The sequence below is a fragment of the Lactuca serriola genome, chromosome 5 (assembly GCF_051521515.1).
Source record: "Lactuca serriola cultivar US96UC23 chromosome 5, Lser_US96UC23_V15, whole genome shotgun sequence".
Classification (NCBI taxonomy): domain Eukaryota; kingdom Viridiplantae; phylum Streptophyta; class Magnoliopsida; order Asterales; family Asteraceae; genus Lactuca; species Lactuca serriola.
In genome coordinates, this window is record NC_136412.1 from 71,560,954 (window position 1) to 71,588,324 (window position 27,371).

At 34.5% G+C, this 27,371-nt stretch overlaps 2 protein-coding genes and 1 long non-coding RNA gene across 3 annotated transcripts; 2 read left to right on the forward strand and 1 right to left on the reverse strand.

Annotated features, from left to right (window-relative positions):
- Positions 1 to 5,598: 5,598 nt before the first annotated feature.
- On the forward strand, positions 5,599 to 8,672 carry LOC145052604 (ribose-phosphate pyrophosphokinase 1). The gene is made up of 9 exons (XM_079000443.1): positions 5,599 to 5,875; positions 6,416 to 6,589; positions 6,679 to 6,927; positions 7,016 to 7,159; positions 7,253 to 7,420; positions 7,672 to 7,741; positions 7,908 to 7,989; positions 8,085 to 8,244; positions 8,447 to 8,672. The coding sequence occupies exons 1-9, from the start codon at positions 5,792 to 5,794 to the stop codon at positions 8,483 to 8,485; spliced, it is 1,170 nt and encodes a 389-aa protein (XP_078856569.1). The 5' UTR covers positions 5,599 to 5,791; the 3' UTR covers positions 8,486 to 8,672.
- Positions 8,673 to 11,765: 3,093 nt separating this feature from the next.
- On the reverse strand, positions 11,766 to 20,213 carry LOC145052605 (putative ABC transporter C family member 15). The gene is made up of 12 exons (XM_079000444.1): positions 20,023 to 20,213; positions 19,540 to 19,657; positions 15,452 to 17,772; positions 15,088 to 15,174; positions 14,245 to 14,883; positions 14,003 to 14,167; positions 13,627 to 13,921; positions 13,313 to 13,527; positions 12,919 to 13,224; positions 12,785 to 12,848; positions 12,459 to 12,698; positions 11,766 to 12,104 (listed from the first exon to the last, which is right to left on the reverse strand). Exons 2-12 carry the CDS (start codon positions 19,568 to 19,570, stop codon positions 11,989 to 11,991), a joined length of 4,479 nt encoding a protein of 1,492 aa, XP_078856570.1. The 5' UTR covers positions 19,571 to 19,657; positions 20,023 to 20,213; the 3' UTR covers positions 11,766 to 11,988.
- On the forward strand, positions 13,223 to 13,995 carry LOC145052606 (uncharacterized). Its single transcript, XR_013684081.1, has 2 exons — positions 13,223 to 13,397; positions 13,648 to 13,995. It is a non-coding gene; the product is annotated as an uncharacterized LOC145052606 (long non-coding RNA).
- Positions 20,214 to 27,371: the final 7,158 nt, after the last annotated feature.

Below are 27,371 nucleotides of genomic sequence, written 5' to 3' on the forward strand. Positions count from 1 at the left end.
TGTACCTTTCAACAATGTAAACTTTCAATTATATATATGATGGTTATATTTCTTTCTTTACTATGTATTCAATTGTTACGGTACTACATGAAGTCATCTGCCCCCGAACGTTTCCGCCGTTCCGGTTTGGGGGTGTAACAGATTGGTATCAGAGCATTGTTTATAGTGAACTAAGTATATCGAACCACATAACATATACAAAACTATAAATGCTTAAGGGACTAATACTCTCTGACAAAACATTTTTATGCCTAAGCCGCGTTTCGTTTAACTTAATTTGTTAGTTCATTTAAGTACAGATACATGCATACAACAACTTATTTTCATGATTATAACGATACAAGAAGTATTTAGACAAGTTGGACACTACGATTAAGCCTCGATGTGTGTAATCAGATTTGGGACAAATATAGTCTGATCAACTATATACATCCGAGATCGGACTAATATATGTCGAGGAATGGTCGTAGTGAGCAACAAGTCGAAACTTACCAAAACATCACAAATGATCAAACGCACGAATTTAAATACTATAGGAGTATTTGGTACATAAATAGTTTAACTTACATGTTTGGTCTTACATGTTCCAAATTTTGTTCAATTCTTATAACCCTATTCTCGTATAGTCAAATGGCTGGATTTCATCCATTCGGAGACCCCTACTATCCCAACCAAGGCAACGGGGGATGGATCGAAGAGGATACCGAGGAAGACGAAGAACCCATAGAATTGGATGAAGGGGAAGACTCCGGTACTGACTCAGAGCCGGAAATAATCAACCCACCGCCCGCACAACCTCCCGTCTTCGTGAGAAACTTTCAAGGACCAACTCCCATGTGGGGGAGCCATCTTCACCATTGGAGCCAACAACAAGGTCTACGCCCTCCCTACGACATGTGTAGAGACTTCTACGATGTCAGAGGCGGAAGTTCAGCCGATCGAGCACTCCCAGTTATGATTGGCAAGCTAGCTAACCAGAGTTATCAATCCGGAGTGAAAGCGGCCCGGATCCGCGAGGTCAATGTGGAAATTCAGGTACACACTTCCGACATCCGCCATCTAGACAAATTGCAAGGGGATGACCAAGACCGCATCAACACCCTTCAAGCACAACTAAATACAGCCATCACAGAAATGCTAGAAATGAGAGAACAACATGTCGCTTTTGATAGGCGCCTTATGGGGTTGAAACAAACGGACACGGAGTCAAGCTCCAAATGCAACTTACGCCGCAAGTAGTACTTGCCCGGCCCCCAAATTTTGTTATAAGTTAGGACCTCGGCTAAAAGTTTTATTTTTTTTCTTAAACTTTGTAACCGGAGACCCTTAGAGGGGTCAAATTTTCTTGATCATTGTATCAACTATTATATTAATATAATTGGCACGCTATTACTAGTACATTGGGTATTTCGTTCAATCCTTAAAATGTTAAGGAGAAACCATATGCTTGTTTCATATATCCAGATGTAACATTCGGATTCCCAGGTATATTATTCTAATATTTTATTTTTGGAGTTTGTGGAGGAACTCGGCGAGTCGGTGCTTAGACTCGCCGAGTAGGGTCACGGATTATCATCGGGTTCGCGCTGGACTCGGCGAGTCCATGCTGTTTAATGAAACCCTAATCCCCCGGGTTTGGAGCCTATTTAAGGGCACTCATAGCCTCCTATTGCGGCTACCAGTCCCTTGAGAGAACCCTAAGTGAGCTAAATCGTTTGTGAGGAAGGAGAAGCCATATTTGATCCTTATATCTTTGGTTTAGCAAGAAGAAGGTGATCAAGAGCAAGAGGAGGCTGAAGGAGGTGAGATTCTAGTGATATCAGAGTTCAGAGACTTCATCTTGAGGTAATAATTCGGAACTTCTTCAGTTTTGGTGTTGATTCTTAGAGTTAGGGTTTTCTAGCCCCTTTTGAGGATGGTTATGTGGAGCAATTGGTCCCTTCTCGAGTTTATGCTTTGGATCTGGATTCAAAGAGGTCCAGAGACCTTAACCCTTGGAGCTTTATGAGTTGTTTTGGGAGCCATGAACTTAGAATGCCATTTTTGGGGCTAAATCGCCAAAAGATACCATCTAGATGATATAGGAGTGTCAAGGTCTGAGATTTACGTGATTTTTATGCTTGGGAAGGCCAGATATATGGATTAGAGGAACAGATCTGACCTCAGGAGGTCAATGGAGTTTGTGCATGGCATGTACTCGCCGAGTTGAGTCGGGGTGGCCCCGCAATTCATGCCTGGTGACTCGTCGAGCAAGGGGAGGGACTCGACGCGCCAAGTGGGACTAAAGAGTTAGTGGACACGTGTAGACTCGCCGAGTCGCCAACGTGCACTCGACGAGTCGGGTCAAAGTTCGACCGTTGACTTTCGTTGACTTTTAGGGTTTGGGCTCTGCAGGGGTAGAACTTTGTCGAGCTCTGCAGGGGTAGGGTAGCATAACTTACTTAGCTAGGAGTCGGGCTCTGCAGGGGTAGAACTTCGTCGTTGGATCTTTCTAAGAAAGATTCTTGCAACATTTCAGTGCTCACCTTACTATACTAAAAACTATAGAAAGAGAATCCGAATCACGAGGGACCGAAAATGCTCGGGGGATAAGAAGAGAAAGACTCTTGAATCAAGAGAATGGTGCAAGAAATATAAGAGCCTAGAGGCTCTTATTTATAGTAACTGAAATTTCAAAAACTACCCTCTATAGTTACTTAATGACCTTATAGTTATATAAACGACTAAACACCCCTTTATAACACTATTTTAAATGGATTTAACGATATTTGTACTAAACTAATGTCGAAAGTATTCAACACTAGTCTTATAACGACTACATCATTGATACCTTTCTAATGATATATACATATGTATATATGGACTCCTTCTTCAAGAACGCACACAAAAATCACACTAATGCTTCCAAAACTCATAATTGGTGGCTAGGGTTTCAAGGGAACGATATGAGGTAATGGATGATGGTAATGGGAAGGGTTCCAAGAAGTTAGAGCCCTTAAATAGGGCCCAAAACCTTAGGGTTAAGGTTTTGGTCAGTAGCGGCTACGCCCTACTTAGCAAAACCTACACCATGCATAGATTAATAAAAACGCATTCCTCATTCAACATCTACGCCCCACGTAGGGCAAAACCCCCAACTTCCAATTCAACTTCAAACAACCATAACTTCTTCGTTTCAACTTCGTTTTCGGCGTTCTTTATATGCATAGAAAGGTATTGAAAAGCCCAACAATTCTATTTAGTTACTTTTGGCTTAACACATGTTGAACTATAACCCTAATCCATGCAAAAAGCCCGACATATAACTTTTCCTATTTACCCTTTGGTTCCAGCACACAAATCAAAGAGCTTAGATCTCATGACCAATATTATCATCCTCCAATAAGGTCTAAACTTTACTTCCTCAAAGCCTAAAGCCTTTTCTTGATCGATTTACGACCCATAAACCGTGGATTAAGAAACATCCTGAAATAAAGTGTTACAAAAGACATGTGAAACCCTATTTAAGTTTGGAATTAGGTCTCAAAGCCTACATAAAAAGTAAAATAGACTCCTGTATATAACTCGAGATAAAAACCTCACCCCTATGATGTAGGAAATTACGATTTTCAACCTACAACATGTTTTCTATTGCACTCCTTTTTACGGGTTTAAATGAAATGCTTAAGCCATTAAGGGGTCGTTTGTTTATGCTTCTAATTGGGTCCAAGAGAGGACTCGATCCAAAAAAAATAGATTAGGATGTTTGATTTCATTTTTGCAATGAAGGACTCGATCCAATTCTTAGACTTGGTCCAAGAAAATAACATGATTCGGTCCTTCCCTCTCAATCGCTGGACTTGGATACGTCATATAATGCAGATTCGTTTTTACCCTACTTACATTGATAACCTCCACAGAAAAGGCACCGAAAGTTGAAGCACAAAGAAGATAGCGATCGTAGCTACAACATGACCGATCAATAGGTTCATCATTCATTCTTGTTTATTCTTTGTTTTTTGTTCTCGTTTATAACCTCCACAACAAAATACGCACATTCTGATTTTTTTTAATTCTTTGTTGATTATTCCCCCACTCGTTCCTTATGTATTTGGCTGTGAAATATATGATTTCTTAATGGGATTTCGTTTTAATTTGTGTATATGTGAATTCTGTATATCTCTCTTTTCATGGCAAAAAAACATATTAAATTAATGCCTAGTGAATGTACAACTTTCATTGAAAAAGCATGACGTTTCTTTATTGGTTGTGAAACAGTTGTAGGTTGGCTTGAAATATTGTGCATTGGTGTATATTGCTTCAAATTCTTTATTGCTTCAAATGATTATCTCTTTATTGCTTCAAATCATGTAGCCCTTTGGGAGAAAAACAAATACAAGATAGCAACATCTCGGTGTATATGTGTACATATTCGTGTGTGTGTGTGTGTGTGTATATATATATATATATATATATATATATATATATATATATATATAGGGTTAGGTTATTTTGTTTTCACTATCTATTGTGTGCATGTATGACTGATTCTGGACCAATCATTTTAGTTATTTTTAAGAAAGTAATTAATGCATATTACATGTTGAAGATATAATAGGTATTAATTACATCTTCAACATTTAATAAACATTAATTACTTTCTTAAAATAACTAAAATGATTGGTCCAGAATCAATCATACATACACACAATAGATACTGAAAACATTTGAACCTAATTCTATATATATATATATATATATATATATATATATATATATATATATATATATATATATATATATATATATATCTACTATAATAAATGAAGATCAATTTTGCCACATGTCAATTTCTCATGAATTTTGACACTTGTCATTTTGTGATATTTTTTAAATAAATATTTTTCATATGTTAATTTATGAGTTTTTTCAATTCTTAAAATTAAAAAGACACATAATATTTTTACTTATATATGTAAAGTATTAAATGTAATAAATATGATAGTAAATTGCAATTAATATTTGTTCATTCCTTTTTCAAAATTTTATTTTAAAAAATATTTACTATTTAAATTTCAATATTTAATTTTTATAATTAACCCGTATAATATACGGGTCTTACACCTAGTATATATATATATATATATATATATATATATATATATATATATATATATATATATATATATATATATATATATAACATGTTTAACATTTATTTATTTTTTAGACATGATAAAAATGAGAAGCAGAGCTAGTTGGTCTTCAAATTTTGTGAACAAAACTTTTCTTGATTCTTGTATACATGAACGTTAATTTGTTTTATCTAGCACAACATAAGGGTAATACGATCATTTTTCATCATTCACCACAATCAGTCAGATAAATAATCAAACAAAATAAACTCAGTCAGATGTGGACACAGTCATAACTTCTAACCCAGTCAACTCTAACTCAATTAACAACTATCAAACGACGCTTAATTTTTAAATAATTTCATTTTCTTTTTTGGTATTTTCTATTTCCAAACCAAAAGCAAAACAAATGTAGGAAAAGAAACGATCAAATTTAAAGTTTTCAACTATCCAAACACACTTATCAAAAGCTGGAAATTTTCATTAGATCCTCGTTGGCTAACCAATAACCAACATCTTTTTGCAACTGTCCTGTTTATACGCCATTACCCCCTTTAGTCCTTTACCACCACTTTAACTACTCAGTACTCACGGATACTCCAAAACCCTAAATCCTGGCTGCTCTTTCTAACACGCACATAATACCGATAGTGTAATCAGTTTCTCGCCAATCGCCGATGGCTTCTCTTGCGTTTTCTTCAGCGAATCTCGCAGCTACTAACAAATTTAGCTCTGCAATCCCTGCTAGAAACGGCGTAATTGTGAGTTTTTACTGTCTCTTCAGTTTACTTTTGGCAAACACTTCAAAGTTTGGTTCCGATTCATATCTATGTATAAACACTTCATAAATTGCGTTGACGCTATACAAAGATTCGTTGCGTTCAAGTATTTTCACTTTTTGTTTATCAGTAGCTTTTAAAAATATCTGTGTATGTTATGTATATATCTCTGCTATATAGAAATGGGATTAATAATCTATTTACAGAAGTTCATTTCTTTCAAATGAAGAAGAAAGGATGAACATCTTCAATTAGCTTCTAGACATTACACGATCACCTGAAAATCTGTGCATCTATGATATGTGTGTATTTTTATGTCTGTGTTTCTATATATATGGACACACAGAAGAATTCTAGTTCCCATCTGTTGATTCACTTAAAGAAATGTGATCTGATTCAAAATAGTCCTGTATAGATAGGAGATAATAAATAATTCACTGTAACATACAAATAGTAGCATGCTTGTTAACTAATGATTGACACAATGTTATATGCGTGTTAACTCTAGTGTCATGGAAGCAGAATTGCAGGGTGAATTTTAAAGAAAATGGGAGGTTGAATACACAAATCCTCACCAACGAGCAAGAAACAATGCCTAATTTCTTGAATTTGAATCAATTCGAGAGAATTCCAACAAAAAAAGATGACAACAGACTTCGGATCTTTTCAGGCACTGCAAATCCTTTATTATCCGAGGTACAATTTGGTCAATTGTTTCTATATCTTTTGTTGGGTATCACTCATTTCAAATGTGTATGTTGATTGAGTTTTGTTGTATTTGATAGGAAGTTGCATGTTACATGGGTTTAGACCTTGGAAAGATTGATATAAAACGTTTTGCTGATGGAGAAATATATGTTCAGTTACGTGAGAGTGTTAGAGGGTGTGATGTGTATCTTGTACAACCAACATGTCCTCCTGCAAATGAGAATCTTATGGAGCTTTTGATCATGATAGATGCATGTCGAAGAGCATCTGCAAAAACTATCACTGCAGTTATTCCATACTTTGGATATGCAAGAGCTGATCGAAAGGTAACTTTGCATTATAAATTCGACTGTAAATTTATAAATTTAACATATTTATATATATAATTTGTTTTTATGCAATTGATGGATTCAGACTCAAGGGCGTGAATCAATTGCAGCTAAACTTGTTGCAAATCTGATAACAGAAGCAGGAGCAGATCGAGTTCTTGCTTGTGATCTTCACTCTGGGCAATCAATGGGGTATTTTGACATTCCAGTTGATCATGTACATGGTCAGGTAATCAGACTACTTTTCTATTTCTTTATTATTTTTTTTTTTATTTTACAATGAAACTACATTTTGAGATTTTTATTTTTTTGGGATAAGCAGCCTGTGATACTTGATTACCTTGCAAGCAAGACAATTAAAACTGATGATTTAGTAGTGGTGTCACCTGATGTTGGTGGAGTTGCTAGAGCAAGAGCTTTTGCCAAAAAATTATCAGATGCACCTTTGGCCATTGTTGATAAGCGGCGTCATGGCCACAATGTGGCAGAAGTAATTTTACTTTTTTTTTTATTGCTTCGCAAATTACAAAATTGACCTTGAAGAAAAAAACCTCATGTTTTGTTGCCCAACATCATATAATGTAAAATGTAAATGTTCAATTCCAGATTCTATTCCATGGGGACTTTGGTTAATGATTACCATTCCTTCCAAGTTTGTAGGAACTGGATTTTAATTTCATCCTTAATTTGTTAAAAAGACGAAAATACCCATATATGAAAGTTGTATGTATGGGGTTGCAGGTAATGAATTTGATTGGTGATGTAAAGGGTAAAGTAGCAGTTATGGTGGATGACATGATCGACACTGCTGGTATGGATTGGAGATGGATTATTTTTATTAAAAGACTAAAATACCCTCCTTATATATATTGATAGATTCCATTCCTTTAAAAAAAAAAACAAACGCGCTAGTTTAGTGTTATTGAAACTTTATATATTTAATTTAAAAATTATTTGTGGATTTTATTTATTTATAGGTACTATATCGAAAGGTGCAGCCTTATTGCATCATGAAGGGGCAAGAGAAGTTTATGCATGCTGCACACATGCTGTTTTTAGGTCCATTACTTTTCATAATTTGTGTCATGAATTGGTGTCATGAATTTTTTTATTTTTGAGGTTTAATATTTTATTATTAAATTGTTGATATGCAGTCCACCAGCGATTGAGAGGTTGTCAAGTGGGCTTTTTCAAGAAGTAATTATCACAAATACTGTTCCAGTTTCAGAAAAGAACTATTTTCCACAGCTCACTGTTTTATCTGTAGCAAACTTACTTGGTGAAAGCATATGGCGTGTGCATGATGACTACTCTGTAAGACCCTCTTTTTATTTATTTTTTACTTTTTTTTCTTGCATATAACCCTAAAAAACACTTAAATTGTCTACTTTTTGACTTAAATTTTAAAACCGATACAGAATCTAAACGTTTTTTTTTTCAAAAAGGAAAACAGTTTGACAAAATTTGGGAGTATTACTAAATACTAATTCGTATGTAATATGTGTTTTGTAAACAGGGAGGCTATGAACACTTCTCTGGCCTAGGAATTGACTAAGTTACCCTCAACTCTCATCCCTTGTACAAATCTAATCCATTTTGCAGATTCAAACTTCCATGTTGTAATTATAAATGAGATTTTTAAACCTTGTTATTCTATGACATTAGTGCTTTTATAAGTATCATACTTGATTTAAATATATAAAGTGATGTAATTTACCATCATACTTGGTTTTCGTTTCAAACCAACCATTTTGTATGTGAATTTGGACTAATTGTAGAAATATAAATACTAATAGGAACATTTCACTTGATTCTTTTTATGTTTTATGATTACCCATTCTCTTAAAGCGTGACTCCATTTTCTTCTGATATTTGTAAGATATATGACATGTTTTTGACAAAACTTCAAATATAAATAATCCAACATATCAATTACTTGATATATGTAACTTGTGAAAATAATGTAGTTTGCAAGAATCAATGATTTTGTACAAGTTGAAATATACTTTCAAGCATGCATTAATCTATCATATTGATTGCCATTGCGGATAAATGGAAGAAAGGCCAAATGGGTCAATGAGTCCAAAACGAATATAACTTATATATCAGAAATTTTATCTATTTTACGTGGACAAAAAGCTTTTACGCCTTGTTCCCCCGAGTTTTTTTGTAAATTGATTAAAAGAAAGGGAAGGAAAATTTTGACGGAAAGAAAGGGAGGTGATGGAAAATATTCATTATTCTGTGTTCCCGAGTTCGAAGAAAATGAAGGAAATGGAAGGAAAATTTTAAGTTTTTGTGTTCCCAAGTTAGGAGAAAAAAGCAAATAAAGCATAAAATTTTCCTTCCCCTCACTTTCTTCCCAAATCCGCCCAATTTGGGAGGAAAATTTGGAAGGAAAATATGACTCCAAAATCCTTCCCCTCCCCTCACTTTCCTTCCATTAATGAAACTCGGAAACACGATTTCCCTTCGACACTCCTCACTTTCCCTCCGTATCCTCCCATTTCTCTCCTAAGTAGAACTCGGGAACAAGGCGTTAAGACCGAAGGGTGTATATGGGAAACTCTATTTTTTATGGGTCATATCACATTTTCTTTCAGTTTTCTTTCCCTCACTGCTTAAACCCAAAGAATGGGTGAGAAGCTTTCCACACTATTTTTTTAGATAAAATTAATTGATTTTAATGATTTATAATTTCTAAATTAATAACAACCAAAAATTTAATTAAAAAGATAATGCATTTCATTAATTAAAATAAAGATTACAATAAACCTAAGATTTAAAAAAGCAAAAAATTAAAAAAAAAAACACAAACAAAAAATCAAATAAACCAACAACCTATCAAAAAATATTTTTTCATAATTTTTTTTTCTCTTCTTCATCACGAGCTCGAGAACCGGTCCCGAAAAATGGTCGGTGTTATTCTATCAAAAACTTCATATCTTCCGTTTGTTATCTCTCCGCGAACTCCTTCATTGCTTCTTCTTTTCCTTTGTTGAACGCCAAACGTTTAGAGAAATTAATATTATATTCGATCAAACTACGCTGTTATTTTTCGCATTTCGTCAACGCCCATGTTGAAATCCTATGTACCCGAGGAAGTCGCTTTTCCCTTCCTCTTTGCTTTGTACATACCCATTGGTCGGACAATTTCTTCTAGCTCGAGATCGTCCTCCTGATTAAAATCTAGACTGACCCGAGCATCAGAGGAAGTTGTGTAACCACTAGAACCCGTTTTCGTTCGCTTTTATTGTTGTACCCCAAAAATAAAATTTTGCTTGTATCTTTTCCACCTAGGACATCTAACCAATAATTTCCAACAATCGTGCCACTTGAATGGTTTTCCGACTTCCTCAAGGTAAAATTGCAAAGCTTCTTGAAGTATTTCTCCGTCGCCTTGACCGCTTTTTCGTTGGGTTTTTAGGTTGTTGTACAACCCGTTTATTTTTGAAACCCCCTTTGCTATTTCTCGAAACTTCGAATTCAATTGGTGTTTCGTACGGTAGTCATCATCTTTTTCTAGCTCCTCCTGAAACCGTTCTAAAATGTGAAACCAAAAATGCTCTCTCGGTTGTGCATTTCCTGTCTTCGAATCCTCAGAAATGCCAATCCAAACTTTTACCAAAGCTAGCTCTTCTTGTGGAAGCCATGTTGTCGGCTTCTGTCTTCCCAGTTGTGCGATACCCTTGCGTGTTTGTTGTTTTCCCTTGCGTCGTTGTGGGGGTGGTGTCGATTGAGTTTCAAGAACCATCTATTTTTCTTCCGAGTCATCCAACTCATCGACAAGTTGGAATTGTTGTTGGGTTTGGGTTTTGGGTTGGGTTTGAGGTTGATTTGCCGAATGTTGATCGGAAAAAACAACAAATTTTGAAAACATTTGCGAAGTAACATTTGAAACTTGGACCGAGTAATATTGTCTAACATTTTGGTATTAAAATTATAGTGGAGATTGAATAGGAGCATCGAGTTGGGGACGAAAAACTCATTGTGATGATGAATCGATAGCAAAAATATTTCAAGTAAGGGTGCTTAAACTCGAAACATGAGGGTTTTTTTTTTTTTTTTTTTTTTTTTACTTCTATCGGAGGTTAGGATTTGATTGTCGGGATTCTTTTTTTTTTTTTTTTTTTTTTTTTTTTTTTGAAGAAAATAGAGTTGTAGAGGGTTTGTTTGAAGGTTTGATTGAAGATAAATGAGTATGAGTATTAATAGTGGTTGTAGAGGGTTAAAAAAAAACATTTCTACCAATCAATGAAGGAGGAAGAACGCTGCAAAGGAACCCCTCAGCCTTCCCCACAACACCCTTCCCCGCACCGATGGTGCGGTGTTCCGCCGTGCGGGACTCTTCCCGCGGCCTTCCCCGCTCATGATACCCATCCGGCCTTAGAGCACAGTTGTGTTGTGTATACCTCCGATTTCTGAGTATTTCAAATTTTACAATATTTTTTTTAGTTGTAATTCATGTGATTTCCTTGATTTTCTGTAATCACGTGATTAGATAACTAAACTACTCAATTTCAGTAAATTAGTGTCGGTTTTGATTTTCCTGAAATTTGGCAATCCATGCCAAAAGTTTACCTCCACAATATACAAATGGTTGAATGTAAGTCTTTCAAGGTACCTTGAAATTAATAAACATTTTTCCTTTTGTGAAATCTTAAGCACATTGGTGTTTTTACTTCTATTATGTTTCAACGAGCCAGCCTACCTGATTTACAGTCTCACTTGACACTCCTATATATATTGGGAACTTTTTGTGGAACTTGTATATTAATCTAACAAATTGTCAACCAAAATGTTGAAAGACACAGATACTTAAACATTGAATCTAGTTTTGTACCAAATTTGACTACCTTCGATAATTTATAAAGAATTGTCAATATGTTTTACTCGATCTTTTTGGACTCATCAAACATTCTCCTTGCATTTTTTAAGGCAAATCTAGGGTTGATACAACTGATCTACAACATGAAGAATTCGAAGGGTACATTTGTCCATTTCAATTATTTGATAAGAATACTCTCCGCTCGAATGAACTACATATCTTCAATCAAATTAGCTCACAAAAGTGTCGAAATTTGACCTCATTGAGTACTCCTTAATGAGTCTTGAGAAGAATGAGTTTTCTCTTTCTAATAGCTTTGATGGCGTGTCATACTCCGCTATTTTCCCTGTTTCAAGCCCATATTTAAGTAGTTAAGTTAAGTTTCCATTTGTTTAACATATTCAAACTTTTAACTTTTGAAATCCAAAATCTAAAAACAATTGCTTCACAAAATTTTATCAAAATCTTAACAAGTCAAGAAACATTCATTTCCAATTTAAACTTTACAAGTAATCTCAATGACTTCGAAAGTCAAAGTTTAATTTTTATAAACTTTGAGATCAAAATGTAACCCTACTTGTATACTATTTTTATAAACTTTAAATTTTCCCATTTCTAAACATTCATGTGGAATTCAAATCATTGACTTTAAAAAGTCAAAGTTTATGAGAAAGGAGTATGTGAATGTGATGATGCTTACCATCACTAAGAACCAAAACCAGATCGCTATCTATAACAGTATGGATTCTGTGGGCTATTGTGACAATTGTTCGATCCTTAAATTCATGGGTAATAATCTGCTGTAAAATTCCATCAGTAGCCGAATCAATGGATGCTGTTGCTTCATCAAGAACAAGAATGCTGCTTTTCTTCAGTAACGCTCTACCAAGACAAAACAATTGCCTTTGCCCAACACTCCAGTTTTCTCCCCCTTCAACCACTACAAAATCCACTTACTTTTTTTAATCTCTAAATGCAACAAATCGCAAACATAATTTCATGTATCTGTTTATTTTATGATCTCACCTGAAGATTCAAGTTTCTCTTCTTTCCCACGAACTATATCGCCAAGTTGACATTTGTCCAAAGCCTGAAACGAAATAACAAATTTTTAGGGTTACATGAAAATGACTATTATACCGATAACAATTATGAATTACCTCCCAAATTTCTACATCGGGATACTGGTCTAGGGGGTCGAGGTTTCCTCTAACTGTTCCTTCAAACATGGTGGGATCTTGAGGAATAATGCTAAGTCTTGATCTCAAGTCATGAAGGCCTATTTTGCATATATCTACACCATCTATGGTGATAAAACCTTCTGTAGGCTCTATAACCCTAAAAATGGCTTGTATAAGAGTTGACTTTCCGCTTCCTGTTCTACCAACAACACCGACTTTCTTCTTTCCTGGAAATGTGCAGGTAATGTTTTTCAACACAGAAGGGAGATGATCTGCGTATCGAATCTGCATAAAAAAATGACACAATTTCGGTTTTCTTTTAGTTTATATTGATTTCGAATTTGCAGAATTGAAGAAGCTTAATTGTTTATACCTGCAAATTCGTGAAAGAAATTGTTCCGTTTTGTGGCCATTGGCTTGAGGGTCGAGAATCGTCAATCACAAGAGGCGCTTCACTGGTAAGATTTGAATACTGCAACACTCTTTCCACTGAGATCATTTTGTTTTCTGCGTTGCATATATTCCATATAACAGAAGCTTGCTGAACATTTAGATTGATCCCATAAGTCACTGCTAATCCTGCAATGCCTGCGATGACAAAAAATACACATTCGAATTCGATTCAACTTTCATAATTTGGGGATCGTGATAAACAAATAATCCATTTTTGTGAAATTATGAACTCACTTGGATTAATGATTCCATCAGGAAGAGTAACAAGGAGAATGAGTGAGAACGCAAAGACGAAATTTGATAACTGGTTCAATCTGAAACAAAGCCACTCGATTGCTGCGACATTATGAAACCATGGTCTCGAGTGATTATCAATCAAATAAAGATTTTTCTCAATAAACCGATCTTGTTGATGGAAAGCACGGATTGTTGCTGCACCAGTGAGAGACTCTGCAAAATGATGAAGAATTGGGGCTCTTTCTATGCCTGCTAATCGTGCTAATTCTCTTGCAGTTGGTATGTAATATCGCTGAAATTAATCATGAAAACATCGATTTGTAAAAAAATAAAAAAATAAAATGTGTTTTGAACTTTTGATGTAAATTCTTACCTGATACCATATGCAGACACCTGTCACGGGAATAAGAATGGCGAACACTTGCCATGCAACCTGTGACATGACTGCCATTGTTCCCAGAAGCTGAATCGTTGAAAACGCACACCATCCTATTCGATTCGCCATTTCTAAATCTAACACACTTTGATCCGTGGATGCCTGCATATTTAATTTCGTTTAACACGAAAAACTGAAACCCTAAAAAATCTTCAATTTAAATTTAGTTATTTACTCACTCGATTCAAGATTCGGCCAGTTGGGGTGGAGTCGAAGAAGGACAAAGGCGCACGTAAAACGCTATGTAGCATCTTGTTGAAGAGCTTTTCAGAAGTGGAAAGTCCAGCTATAGCAACAAGTGAGGCTCGAAGAAGAACACAGAAAGCACTTCCTACTGCTAAAAGTGTATAAACAAGTAAAATGAATCCCATTCCATTGATTATCTCATCATTTGAATCAGTCGGACATGCCCATGCCATCCAGTAATTACTAGCAATCTGTAGAGTCTGAAACGAAGACTGAGCTAAAAGTATGATCGGAACTAAAACACCACCTTTTACCAAAGTCAAATAAGACCAGTAAACTTCTTTCCCGATGCTTCCTTTTTCTCTTTCTTCTTCATGAATCAGTTTCCCTTCCTTTTTTGACATTTCTACACATAAACTATGGTCTGAATCTTGCCGAGTTTGTGCGAGTTCTGTGATTAAAGTTGGTTCTTCTTCTCCTTGTGTTTGTTCGGATTCTCGACTTGAGTTTTCAACTGCTAGAACTGATTCTAGAGCTTGGTTATGAGCTCCAACTAGAACTTCGAATCCTATGTTTTGTTTTAAAAGTTCTTTGAAAGTTCCAACTTGAGCAATTCTTCCATTTTGCATAACCTGTTTTTGAATTTATCGTCATTATTAGATACTATATTGAAGTCCAAGATTATCTCCCCAAAGCCTCTGAATGGTTATGGAACACTATCTTCTCTTAACCATTGAGAGGTTGAAATCATTCAGCATTATATGACTTAGTTTTATCAACAAGACCCTAATGGTTAAAAAATTGAAGATAATATTTTTAAAAATTGGCTTAATTACCAGAATGAGATCTGCGGCTGGAAGAAACTCGACTTGGTGTGTAACATAGAGTACAGTCTTTTCCTTGAGCATTCCAAGAAGGCATTTCTATAATAACAAAAATAAAGAATCAACAAATTTAGCGACAGAATAAAATCGTTAAGAAAAATTGTTCATATTGAAGACATAACGAGATTTTATTACAAAAAGGTTAGCGACACATGAAAAACTATGGAACATCAACGTATGGTAAAAAGATGATAAAATCATAAAATGCCTAGCTTTCACTTTTATTTTGTTACGTAGCAAACACATAATCATTGTGGTTCTATATATTCTGAATCATAAACATTAAAGAATTGAAAATCTAAAAGATTTTTCAAACCTGAAAGAGTTCAGTTCCTGTATGTGCATCAACAGCGCTAAAGGGATCATCAAGCAGATAAATATCAGCATCATCATACACAGCACGAGCAATCTGAATCCTTTGCTTTTGACCTCCGCTCATGTTTATCCCTCTTTCCCCAATCTCAGTCAAATCTCCGGTGGAAAAAAGCTCAAAATCTTTAGTCAAAGCACATGCTTTAACAGTCTTATCATATCTCGTTTTATCGTAATCATTCCCAAACAAAATATTCTCTCGAACATTCCCCGTTAAAATCCATGCAGATTGAGGAACGTAAGCTTTAGTACCACTTATCTTCACAGTTCCCGATAACTTCGGCATCTCACCGAGTATGCATGACAGGAGGCTAGATTTTCCGGCGCCGACAGTTCCACATATCGCCACCTTCATTCCTCGTTTGACGTGAAGCTGAATTTGATCAAGATTTGCAGTTCTTGAATCGGGATCCCAGCTGAATCTTCCGTTTTCGATTTGGACATCAAATTCTGTGAGATTTCTTGGAACAAACTCGACTGTATTGGGTTCAATCTCTTCTTCCTGGAGATAAGAAGCCACCCGATCTGCAGATACTTTCCCTTGTGCGATTACGTTTAGAAGATCGGGAAGATTAAAGATCGGATCTTGTAACATTCTGAATGTAGCTAATGCAGATAGAACTCTGCCGGAGGTGAGCGGGATACCCATTAAAACACAACCTCCGAAAGTCATCACCGATATGAAAATTGGTGCACCCCAGAAGACAAAAGCTGCAAGAGCATTCAATTTCATTGATCTCCATAACCAATCGTATTCGACTTTCCTGAAACTTTCGAGTTTTTGAAGATAATGGGTGTCCCATGCTTGAAGTTTTAGCGTCTTTATGTTACGTAAAACCTCTGAAGTCGACTTCATTCTCGCATCTTTTGACTCCATGATCTTCGACTGATACCTTTTCTGAACTCGTGTTAAAGGTATGTTCCCTGACATTAACACCATCGTTGCTGCTAATCCGATAAACGCTCCGTTTCCAAGATTTATATGAAGGACAAACATCGCTAACGTGATTTGAATCGGCAACATGAAGAGTGTGTTAATGTACCACATGAAATCTGTTATTCGTTGAATGTCAACGCTCATGATGTTGATGATCTCGCCACTTGTGTGGCTTTGACATGATCGGCTCGATAACACAAGCCCTTTCTTGTAAATGTGAGAGATCAAAGCAGCCCTGAGTCGGAGTCCGAGTTGACGAGCACCAAAGATCCATTGTCGTTGTGTTAGTGTCTCGATAAATTTCGCACCCAAGAACCCTAACACGATAAGGTATCCGCTGGTTAAACTTCTGGTTTTCTTTTCGTTCAGAAAATTCACGAAATCACTGATGAGATATGGCCCAACATACGATGCAGCAGCACTTGTAATGGCGAAAAGGGCATTGATTGCTACTTTCTTTCTTGTAAAACGATAAATCGCTTTGTAAATTGATGGGTTTTGTGCTAAGCATTTGCCGAAGAATTCAGAGGTAAAACTACCGGAATCTATGAAATCAACATCCGGGACTTCATCTTGGTCGAGTGGTTTCTTGTTTCCGGCAACAAACAAAGGGTTGATCCAAGAAAATGTCACGAGTTGAAAGATCGAAGCTTTTCCATATGGGCATTCTCTTTTTACTTGTTTTGTATCGTTGTTTTCGTTTAGTAATGGCTCGGTGATGCCACTTGGGTTAGCTACAGTTATGCCCGTTTTCCCTCTAATCGCAAGAAACAACAAGCAAGTAGACGATAGAACACTGATTAAATCAATGTATTCGAGAAATCCCGGGTGAATATGATTCAAAACTAGAAAATGGACATCAAGAGTTATCCGTGAAGCTGTTAACAAGAAAGTACATAGCCACCAAACTCTTAGAATCCATGGGAAATTAACATGTTTATGTTTTGGGACGACATATAACGCGATCAATGTCATGACCCATGAAACAATTTGCATGATTTCGGAGGATAGAATAGGGATTCCATATTTGCAATGTGCTTTGCTTCTGGTTTTGAAGGTTATTGGGATCATAATATGTGTTGCAAGTAAGAGTATGGAACATGCTAGACTTAGTTTGTATGAGAGGCCGATTTTGATGTTGGATGGGTTCAGTTCATGGGTCTTGGTTTTTGGTTCGTGGGTGCGTAGTTGTGGCTCGATGAGTCTCTTCAAAAGACCGATTAATAAGACTGCAAGGAACCCAAGTTGGAGAATAATGCTTGAAGTTTCCCACAAACATGGTGAGCCTGGCTGCAGCCATGGTTCCCAAAATTCAGATAGCTTCAAACCTGTGTGTTATGCAACAAAAAATCATTTGATATTTAAGCGAACTTTTGAAAATTTAACTTTCAATTTGGTATGAATTTCTTGGTGGTGTTACAATAAGTGTCAGGTGACAAGATTATGTCATAACAAGTCGATGTATATACAAGGTTTTGGTGTAATTTATTGATGAAATCATAATTAGTTGTTGTTTTAGATTACTAAGCAATCCACAATATATTAAATTTTATTGGAGTTTAATGGATTGATACATTATCATTTTACTTAGAGCATCCACAATGCATTAAACTTATTACAGTTTAATGGATTGATACATCATCATTTTACTTAGTATAAAACTTTATATTAATTTTCCTATAATGCATTGAATTCAATAAAGTTCAATGAAATATATATATAATAGTTAAAAAGTTTCTTTTTTCCCATTGAAGAGTTCAATGATCATTGAACTTTATATCCATTGAATACCAACATGATATCCCATAGGTAGAATTTGTTGGCATGTCACCTCATTCGACCCTCTTATTGAACTATGAATTGTAGATTCTTTAAGTGGACTTTATATGTCAAAGTTGACATTTTGCTGTGCCTATGAATATGACCATTCCCGCTTTTTCTTCATAGTCAATCCAATTCTTTTTTGAAATTAATAAATCAAACGATTTTGCTTTCTATTTGACGATTAAAATCTTGTAATCTGCCACACGTTTTATATAATTTACGTTAGGACACTTATTTACTCTAGATGAGAAAAAATATGTATGACTTTTTAAAATATTTGAAGGGACGAAAAAACTAGTTGGTCTAATTTAATTGGTAATTAGACAATGTAATTTTTATTTGTGTAAATTTGTTGGATAAAGTTAGTTTTTTAGCTTTTAAAATTGCAAATTTACATAAAACTAAAAAGCTAAAAGTATTAAAAGGTCAAAAGTATTTAAAAACTACTTGACATAGTTTTTAATTAAAAACTTTTTATTTAAAATAAATTTAAAAACTATGTAAGACAAAAAAAAAATTCTTCATTTTTTTTAAAGCTAACACAAAATCTCCAAAGCAACACACAATAAATATTATTACCCATTCGCACTAGGATCTAGTTTAACCCTGTTGACTCCAAATGTGAAACACCAATGACCATTTATTCGAGTCAATTTTTACTCATTACTTGTGAAAATGGTCGATTTGGGTTGTATTTATTCTAAGCGGTCTAAAAAATATAAATAAATGAGGCAAAAAGAAAACAAGTGAAATGCCATCTAAAGCGAATTAAAACACTAAGTTACATTTAACATTTTAATTATATATAATATTAAAAATAGACTCTCTTTCTAAAAAAATAATATTAAAAATAGACAAAAAAAATCTTCGACAAAAAGGCTTAGCACCCGATTGAGTCAGTACCCAACACCTCTCCACTATCCTTTTTGCCACCTCTATCTTCCACTCATAAGGAAAACCGCAGTCGACTTTCCTTTCTAATCACCGAGCACAATCACATCCACTTTTTTAAATATTAAAAGACATTCCAAAAATATATATAAAAAAATTGTAGCATCTAATTAACTTGACTTATCAATGTTCTTCTGATATTCCAAATTGAAATGCATAGGTTTCCACAAAAAAAACATAGTATATATCAAGAACTATGTTATTTATCCTTGAAAAACCAGTCATTGCTAAGTCGAATTCAAGACTTTTAAGAGCCCAAATTAAAGATGTTCATCGATACTCTTAAAATTATCATGGAGCTGTTAAGATATAGAACTAACCTTTTATGACCTCCATAGCTTTAGAAAGCATTCAAACCACGGTTTACCTCCACACTTGAACAGTTCTTCACTTGTACAGACGAATATTTCATGTATCAATTTGAAGAGAGCTTGTCAACTATATCACATTTATATATAAAACAAAAAAAATCAATCAATCAATCAGTTTGATGGTATCTGATTTCATTGTGTGGATGATAATAATTCATGTGTCACGGACTTCAAATCTCCTTTTTCCTCCTATATATGTCTTCCCAAAGGAAATTACAAAGAAAGGACCAAAGATGTACGTTGGAGGTTAATATCAAGAAAATGAACATCAACACTGCACTTTTCTGAATAAAAAAGACACTTAAAGTTACGTATAGTTTACAAAAACCCCATAAGTTCATCTTGAATATGAGCATAGTTTTGAGTTATTTTACACCAACACTGTTACGTTTGTCTGTATTAATGAGTAGGATTCTAATTAACAATACCAACCTGATAATATGTTGGTGGAGATGAACATGTCTTCAGAGAGCATCCGACTGTTCTTGACCGGAATGAATGAATGGTCTACTTCTTGTGATATTGAGTTGGAGAGAGGTTCTAAGCTATACAACACTTTCGTGATTGATGTTATATATATAAGAAAGTACGTACGGAGATAGTCATCTACCATTAAGGCTATGTTCTCATGATTTAAAAACAGGGTGAATGGAATATTTTCAGAATATATATATATATATATATATATATATATATATATATATATATATATATATATATATATATATATATATATATATATATAATTTTTTGGGTTTTGTATTATTGTTGTTTGATAGGATGAAGTCAGAGACGACAATGGAGAGAGTGTCATGTAGAAAGAGAGAGGAAAAATAGTTTGTTAAAAAACTAAGGGTGCGTTTGGTTGTGAAAAATTTTTCAGTTGTTTAGGAAAATTTTCCAGAAAAAACGGAAATTTTGAAAATGCGTTTGGTTCATTCGGTTTTCTAAAATTTTCCAAGAAAATGAAAATTTTCAGTTTTCCAAATTGTATCTAAATTAGAAAAGTGATTTTAATAGTTTTCCAAAATTTTCAAGATGGAAAATGAAAACTCCCCCGGTTTCAACCAAACGCGTTTTCTAAAATTTTCATTGAAAATTGAAAATGAAAACTCAAATCTATTTTCTGAAAACATTTTTTTAGAAAATGAAAACAGTTTTCTACAACCAAACGCACCCTAAGGGTAAGTTTGGTTTTGAAATTTTTTTTAGTTTTTTAGGAAATTTTTTTCAAAAAATACGGAAATTTTGAAAACGCGTTTGGTTCGTTTAGTTTTCCAAAGTTTTCTAAGAAAATGAAGATTTTCAGTTTTTCTAAATTGTATGTAAGTTAGAAAAATGATTTTTACAGTTTTCCGAAGTTTTCCAAAATTTTAAGATGGAAAATGAAAACTCCTCAAGTTTCAACCAAATGCGTTTTCTAAAATTTTCATTGAAAATTGAAAATGAAAATTCAACTCTATTTTCTGAAAACATTTTTTTAGAAAATGAAAACAATTTTCCACAACCAAACGCACCCTAAGATTTTGTTAGTCGTGGAAAATTGGTTGTTTTTCAGAAAATTTTTCCAAGAAAAATAAGAATTTTGAAACGCGTTTAGTTCGTCTATTTTTCTAAATTTTTCATGGAAAATGAAAATTTTCCATTTTTTAAACTACAAAGAAATTTGAAAGAATTAAAAAACCAACAATCATTGTTTTCCATTTTTTTTAATTCTAATAATCATTGTTTTTTCCACATTTTATAATTACCGGTTATTTTTATCAAATAAAAAGTTTACCTAACAAGATGCTATAATAAATAAATAGACAAAATTTATATTCTATTTCTTACAATGAATTGATTTCTAAACACCTTTTTGTTTTTATGCGAGTCTGGACATAGATGAACTTAAGGAATAGTTTAAGAATATTTTAGTTTTGTTGTTTAAAAAAAATTATAATTATAAAACCATCTAAAACATAAATTTGTTATTTATATAAAAGTTATTGTTTTTGAATCAAACTACTTTTCTAACATTTAAGATTTAACTATTACATTTTTTTTCTACTTTTTCATATAAATGTTAAACAATTTCTAACACTTTTTTATCTCATTATTTCTCTCAAAAGTCGATAGTGTTGTCAGTGTACTTTGGCTCAAATGGTAATTGTTGAACTTTTCAAGAATATGTGCTAACTTGATACGTCTCTTAATTATTTATGATATCCTAAAAAGCATTTAACTTCGATAATATTTAACGGCATACCTATATATAGTAAAGTAAACCTCATGGTTTTAATTCCCTTTTTCCCGATTGACAAATTACGTTGGTGTGAAGGTTTGAATCATGGAAATAGTTTTTCTAATATATGCGAAAAAAAGATTTCGTGTGGTAAATCTCATTTAGTGTAATGAACCAGTATCGGCCGAAAAAGAGAAAATTGAGATGACAATCACATGAGAACAAATACTGTTTTGTTTTTCTAATTACTTTATGATGTTTTTGAGATTATTAAAGTTATGTTCTAATGTATAAACAAGAAGGTAAATTAAATAGTTTAAACATGTTTTACTTTGAAATTTATAAATATCATCATTTTTGTATGAGTTATGTTTGTTAAATCTTAAAAGATATAAAAGTTTATTTAATTCATATAAAATAAGTTTTGAAAATTGAGTAAACTAACCTTTATAAATGAGTTATTTATAGAAGATAATCTTTTTTTTGTTAAAGTTTTTGAAAAATGATCACATAATTCGAGATACTGTATTCCGGAGTAATTAAGCCTGTTCCGGAATTGGTGGTGGTTGGACAAAGATTTGTTAAGAATTTGACAGCTGTACATTTTAGATTGGAAAAGTGCATTCTGAATCTCTTCTTCATAATGTACAAACATTTCAAAGTCATAATATTAAGCAAGGTTGTAAAAATCGCTCGGCGGTCGACTGACGATAAGCGATTAATCGGACTAGGCGGGGATTAATCGGAGATCCTTAATTATTAATAAAATTATTTAAAAAATTAATATTCCCTAAAAAACTAAGTATTTGAAAATTTAAAGTTTTAAAATTTTAAAATTTTGAAAAATTTAGTTTAATATTTTAAAATTTGAAAGCATAAAAATTTGAAAATTTAAAATTTTGGTGTAATATTTGAAAATTAAAGTTTTTTGAAAATTTTAAAAATTTCCCGCCTATGACCGTCGAGACCGCCAAGGACCGCTAAGGCCGACTTTGATCGATTTTGACCAATTTCCGCCAAGCACACTAATCGTAATCGGTTTAAGGCCGCCAAACGATTAATCGCCGATTAATCGGCCGTCAAGGCCGATTTCTACAACACTTATATTAAGACATTTCTATTGTCATTTTTGATGCCTAAACCAAATTCAGCTTTGGGAAACTAAAAATGAATTTGTATAAGCCACTATTCGAAGACATGTTTCTAGTGGATCACAATGGATGCGAATTGAAGGATATATGTAGTATATTGCTTTAGACTACACATGTTTTGGTATAGATTAAAAATGTTATCAAATTTTCTCGATTAATTACATTTGTTGCTTCGAAGTCCAAGTTATATACTAATAAAATATGTCTATCTTTTCAATGTCCTAGATCAAACATAGTTATGCAGTTTTCTTGACGATAGTGATGTTACATATTTTCTTGTTAGTAGTATGCCTTCTAACACAGTATAATTGTTTGTTGTTAATAATGTTATGGAACGCGACAATGGGTCTTCCAGTGTTGGAAGTAACCAAATTTGTAGTTTATTACTTATGACATTGAATCATGTTCCTTCTTACAATGAGCTTGTAGAAGGGGACAATGTTAGGTATAAAGTTAAGGTTTTTGCTGATGTCGGTCCAACATTTTATGTTGATAAATTTACAATTGATCAGGTAAAACTAACGATATTGGTTGATGATGATAATATAATTCCACATGGATACCCAGTGGAACAATTTAAGAGCTTCACTAAATTTGTTGGGGATGAAATTGAATCCGAAGAGGATAAAACTAATCCCCGAAAAGTCCGACAAGAAAAGTTCCCTTATTATTTTCCAGATTCTAAAGAAACAAAAACCACTCATTATGGTATGCCTTAACCCTTATCATTGCCTGAATTATCATATGAAAAGCGTAAAGTTTCTATAGCCCACAATCATTCTTTGTATGTGAAGTTGTTTCAACTTTTTAAAAGAAAAGAAGAGCTTAAGCTTAATTTGGGATTCAAATGTGTTAATGAGGGTTTTCAAATGAGAGTGAGCAAATCTACAAAAGACAAGTGTGAAGCTGTTTGCTTTTTGAAAAATTGTAAATGGCAGTTACATGCTATAAAAGATAAAGAGACTAAATCATTTCAAGTCACTAAACTATCAGAAACTGACACTTACTCAAACATACAACTCCGTCCCTATCATCGCCAAGACAATAAGCAAGTGTTGGGACACTTCTTGAAGGACATATTAGCTGACAGTACATGTAATATATTGCGGGCAAAATAAATCCAACGAACTGTAAATGACTGTATTAGTGTGCATATTTCCTATTGGCATATGTTTTAAATTTATTGAGAGAGACTCCTGAAGAAAGCTTTCAAAGACTTTCTTTATATTTTTATAATTTAAAGAGGAAGAATCAAGGGACCATTACACTTCTAAAGACAGATAACAATAAAATTTTTGAATAAGTTTTGTCCACCATCGGTTGAACAATATTATTTCTTATGTATATTTTTTGTACTTGTTATACATGTGTTGGATCTAATTACTATTATATTAATGTGTAGATTCGAGCTTTCAAACATGTTTGTGTCATATTATTATCATTGATGGAGCACACCTAAAAGGAAAAATACATGGGAATTTTGTTCCTAATAATACTCATGGATGGTAATAACCAAATCCTTCTAATAACATTTGACGTTGAAAAAAGAAATAGAAAGTGGGGAATCCTAGATATGTTTTTTTATCCAAGATGAAAGAATGTATTAGGGATATGACCCCTCTGGCTATCATTTCTGAAAGAGCCAAGTCTACTGAAATACCCATTCAAGATGTGTTCCCAAAAGCAAATCATGAACTCTGTTGTCGACATTTGTTGATGAATATGCAAGAAAAGATCGGAAAATAAGACATGATCATTTTTTTTTCAGGGGGCATGAAATGCTTACCGGGAGTTTGATTTTATAGACAACTTGGGTAGGCTAAGGTGTGCTTTATTTGATAATTTTCATACATTGATAGATAGAATCGATAACCATAAACGGGTAAGGTCGTGTTTCCCATAGGGTCATCATAATTTAATAACATCACACAACACTAAGTGCATCAATGTGTTATTAAAAGATGCATATAAACTACCATAAACATGCTAATTGACTTTTTTTTTTTCAAGCAACAATGCATCAATGGTGGGGTCAACAGAGTAATGTTGCAGGTATTTAAATAAATTATAGTACCTTCAATTTATTTTACCAAATTTTACTTTGCATGAGAGTATTTTTCTATTATTGTATAGCAAAAAAGTGAACTACATGTTAATGTTTATGCTGAGAAAGCTATTGACATGAGGATTAACAAATCATTAGGTTTTCGAGTATACCGGATTGATGAAAGCAGATATGAAGTGATTGACTGAATGAAATATGGAATAGTCAACAAAAAAACCATTCTTGTACATATGTGAAATGATAAGTTTTTGGTATGCCTATTCTCATGCTATGACGAATTTTAAGGAACAAAGATATAAACACTGCCATAAATGTGTCCAACAGTACTTAAAAATGGAAATGTATCAACTAACATATAGAGAAGTGGTGTTTCCTATTCCAGTTCCACTTGAATAAGAACAGCCAGATGAAGTCGTGGTTATATTACTAACATTGATAGACAAACGACAACCAAGACGTCCACAAAGCCATAACAGTATCCCATCCCAAGGTGAAGGTCTGATTCATAAAAATGAAATCATTGCTAAAAGGATCGGCCACACAAGTAGAAAATGTGACGTTGCATATCTAGCAGATTCAACAAAAACCGAACCATCAAGTAGGATGTAACGTCCCAAAAATACGAGCCAAAAATTTCATTTTTAAAAACATATACTTAGCAAACATTAGAATTAAAACGTTCACCAACCATATCAGTTCATAAAAGTTAACGCATGTCTTGAAAACATTTTATAAAACATAATACTGTCAGAGTACAAATTCCCAGGAGGGTCACGTAGTGCAGAATACTAGGCATGTGTGTGATGGGCCGCTACCGTGCCAGCTCCTTCCCCTTCGAAGAAGAGGTACCTGAAACCAAAACTGAAAACTGTAAGCACCAAGCTTAGTGAGTTCCCCCATTATACCACATACCATATAATCACATCACATACATATACTGCCGGGCATATCTGGGTGCCCGACCTACCCCTTCGGTCCTCTTGACCGGATACTGCCTAGCATATCTGGGTGCTGGCCTCCCCTTCGGTCCTTACGACCGGATACTGCCTAGCATATCTGGGTGCTGGCCTCCTCTTCGGTCCTTACGACCGGATACTGGGGACTGTTTCACCCTCTACTGCTACCACATAACACATATCACATAGCAGCATATCATACTAGCACATAAACATAACACAGGTAGTAGCAACCCCAGATGAATATCACAGAGACAATCATCTATCATGCAACTCCTACTGGTGGGCTGGCATTGTGGCCGTAGACCCACCGCTACTGGAAGGTAACTCACCTCGAAAATTAGCTACCGAAAGTCTAACTGCTAGACGTCTGGCTGCTGCACCGGTAATCCTCCGGCTACAAATCCATAAACATAGATTAGCCACTCATAAATACCCTTGGTCAATTGACTGACCCAACCCAGGTCCAAGTCAACTCCTTGGTCAAAGTCAACTTCCAGTTGACTGGACTCGCCGAGTCGTGGCACGGACTCGCTGAGTCCTTCTCCCACTAACCCGATTTTACTCGCGAGGTCCCTCTTCCCACTCACCGAGTCACTCTTAACTCACCACTCGGGACTTATAGAACCGACTCGTGGTCCGACTCGCCGAGTCCAAGAACAACTTGCCGAGTCCCACGAGCAGACCTCCTACTCGCTTCCAAATCCTCATCAGAGCATCCCTTAAGACGATTTGGAGTTATGGGACTATTGCTACACGTTAAATTGTTAATTTCGCGTGCAGATACAAAGGGTTGGACCTTCAACACTTAAACCCCTCTTTCTCAGTGAAAGTTCATATGACTCGCCGAGTTTGAAGATCAACTCGTCGAGTTCCAGGCAATCTTCATAGGACTTGCTGAGTTGTTCATCCAACTCACCGAGTCTAAGACCATCATCATGGAACTCACCGAGTCCCTTCGACCCACTTCTAATACATACCAAATCTGAGACATGAAATGCTTCAAAACCATAGATCCATGCTCCTAGGGCATGCTTATCATGTAAAGTTGCAAACTTTACGTGCATGCATGGCCCTATAAGCTCAAGAAGGCAAATCCAAGCTCTTTAAGAGGTCATACACTCAAAAGGGACCTCAATATCTCCAACCACAGAGACTTTATACTTCTAAGATGTCCATAAGATCCCAATCCGAAGTCCTTTCAGAACTTAGAGCATAATACATGGAGTTTGAGGTTTTAGGGCTTGAAAACCACTAATTTGGGACAAAAAGGGGATCTAATGAACTAGTGATCAAGGTAAGAACTTTTCTACCTGAATGGATGCTCCTCACAGTGTGGATTCCAGATCTACTTCCCCTCCTTGCACACTTCAACCTCCTCTTCC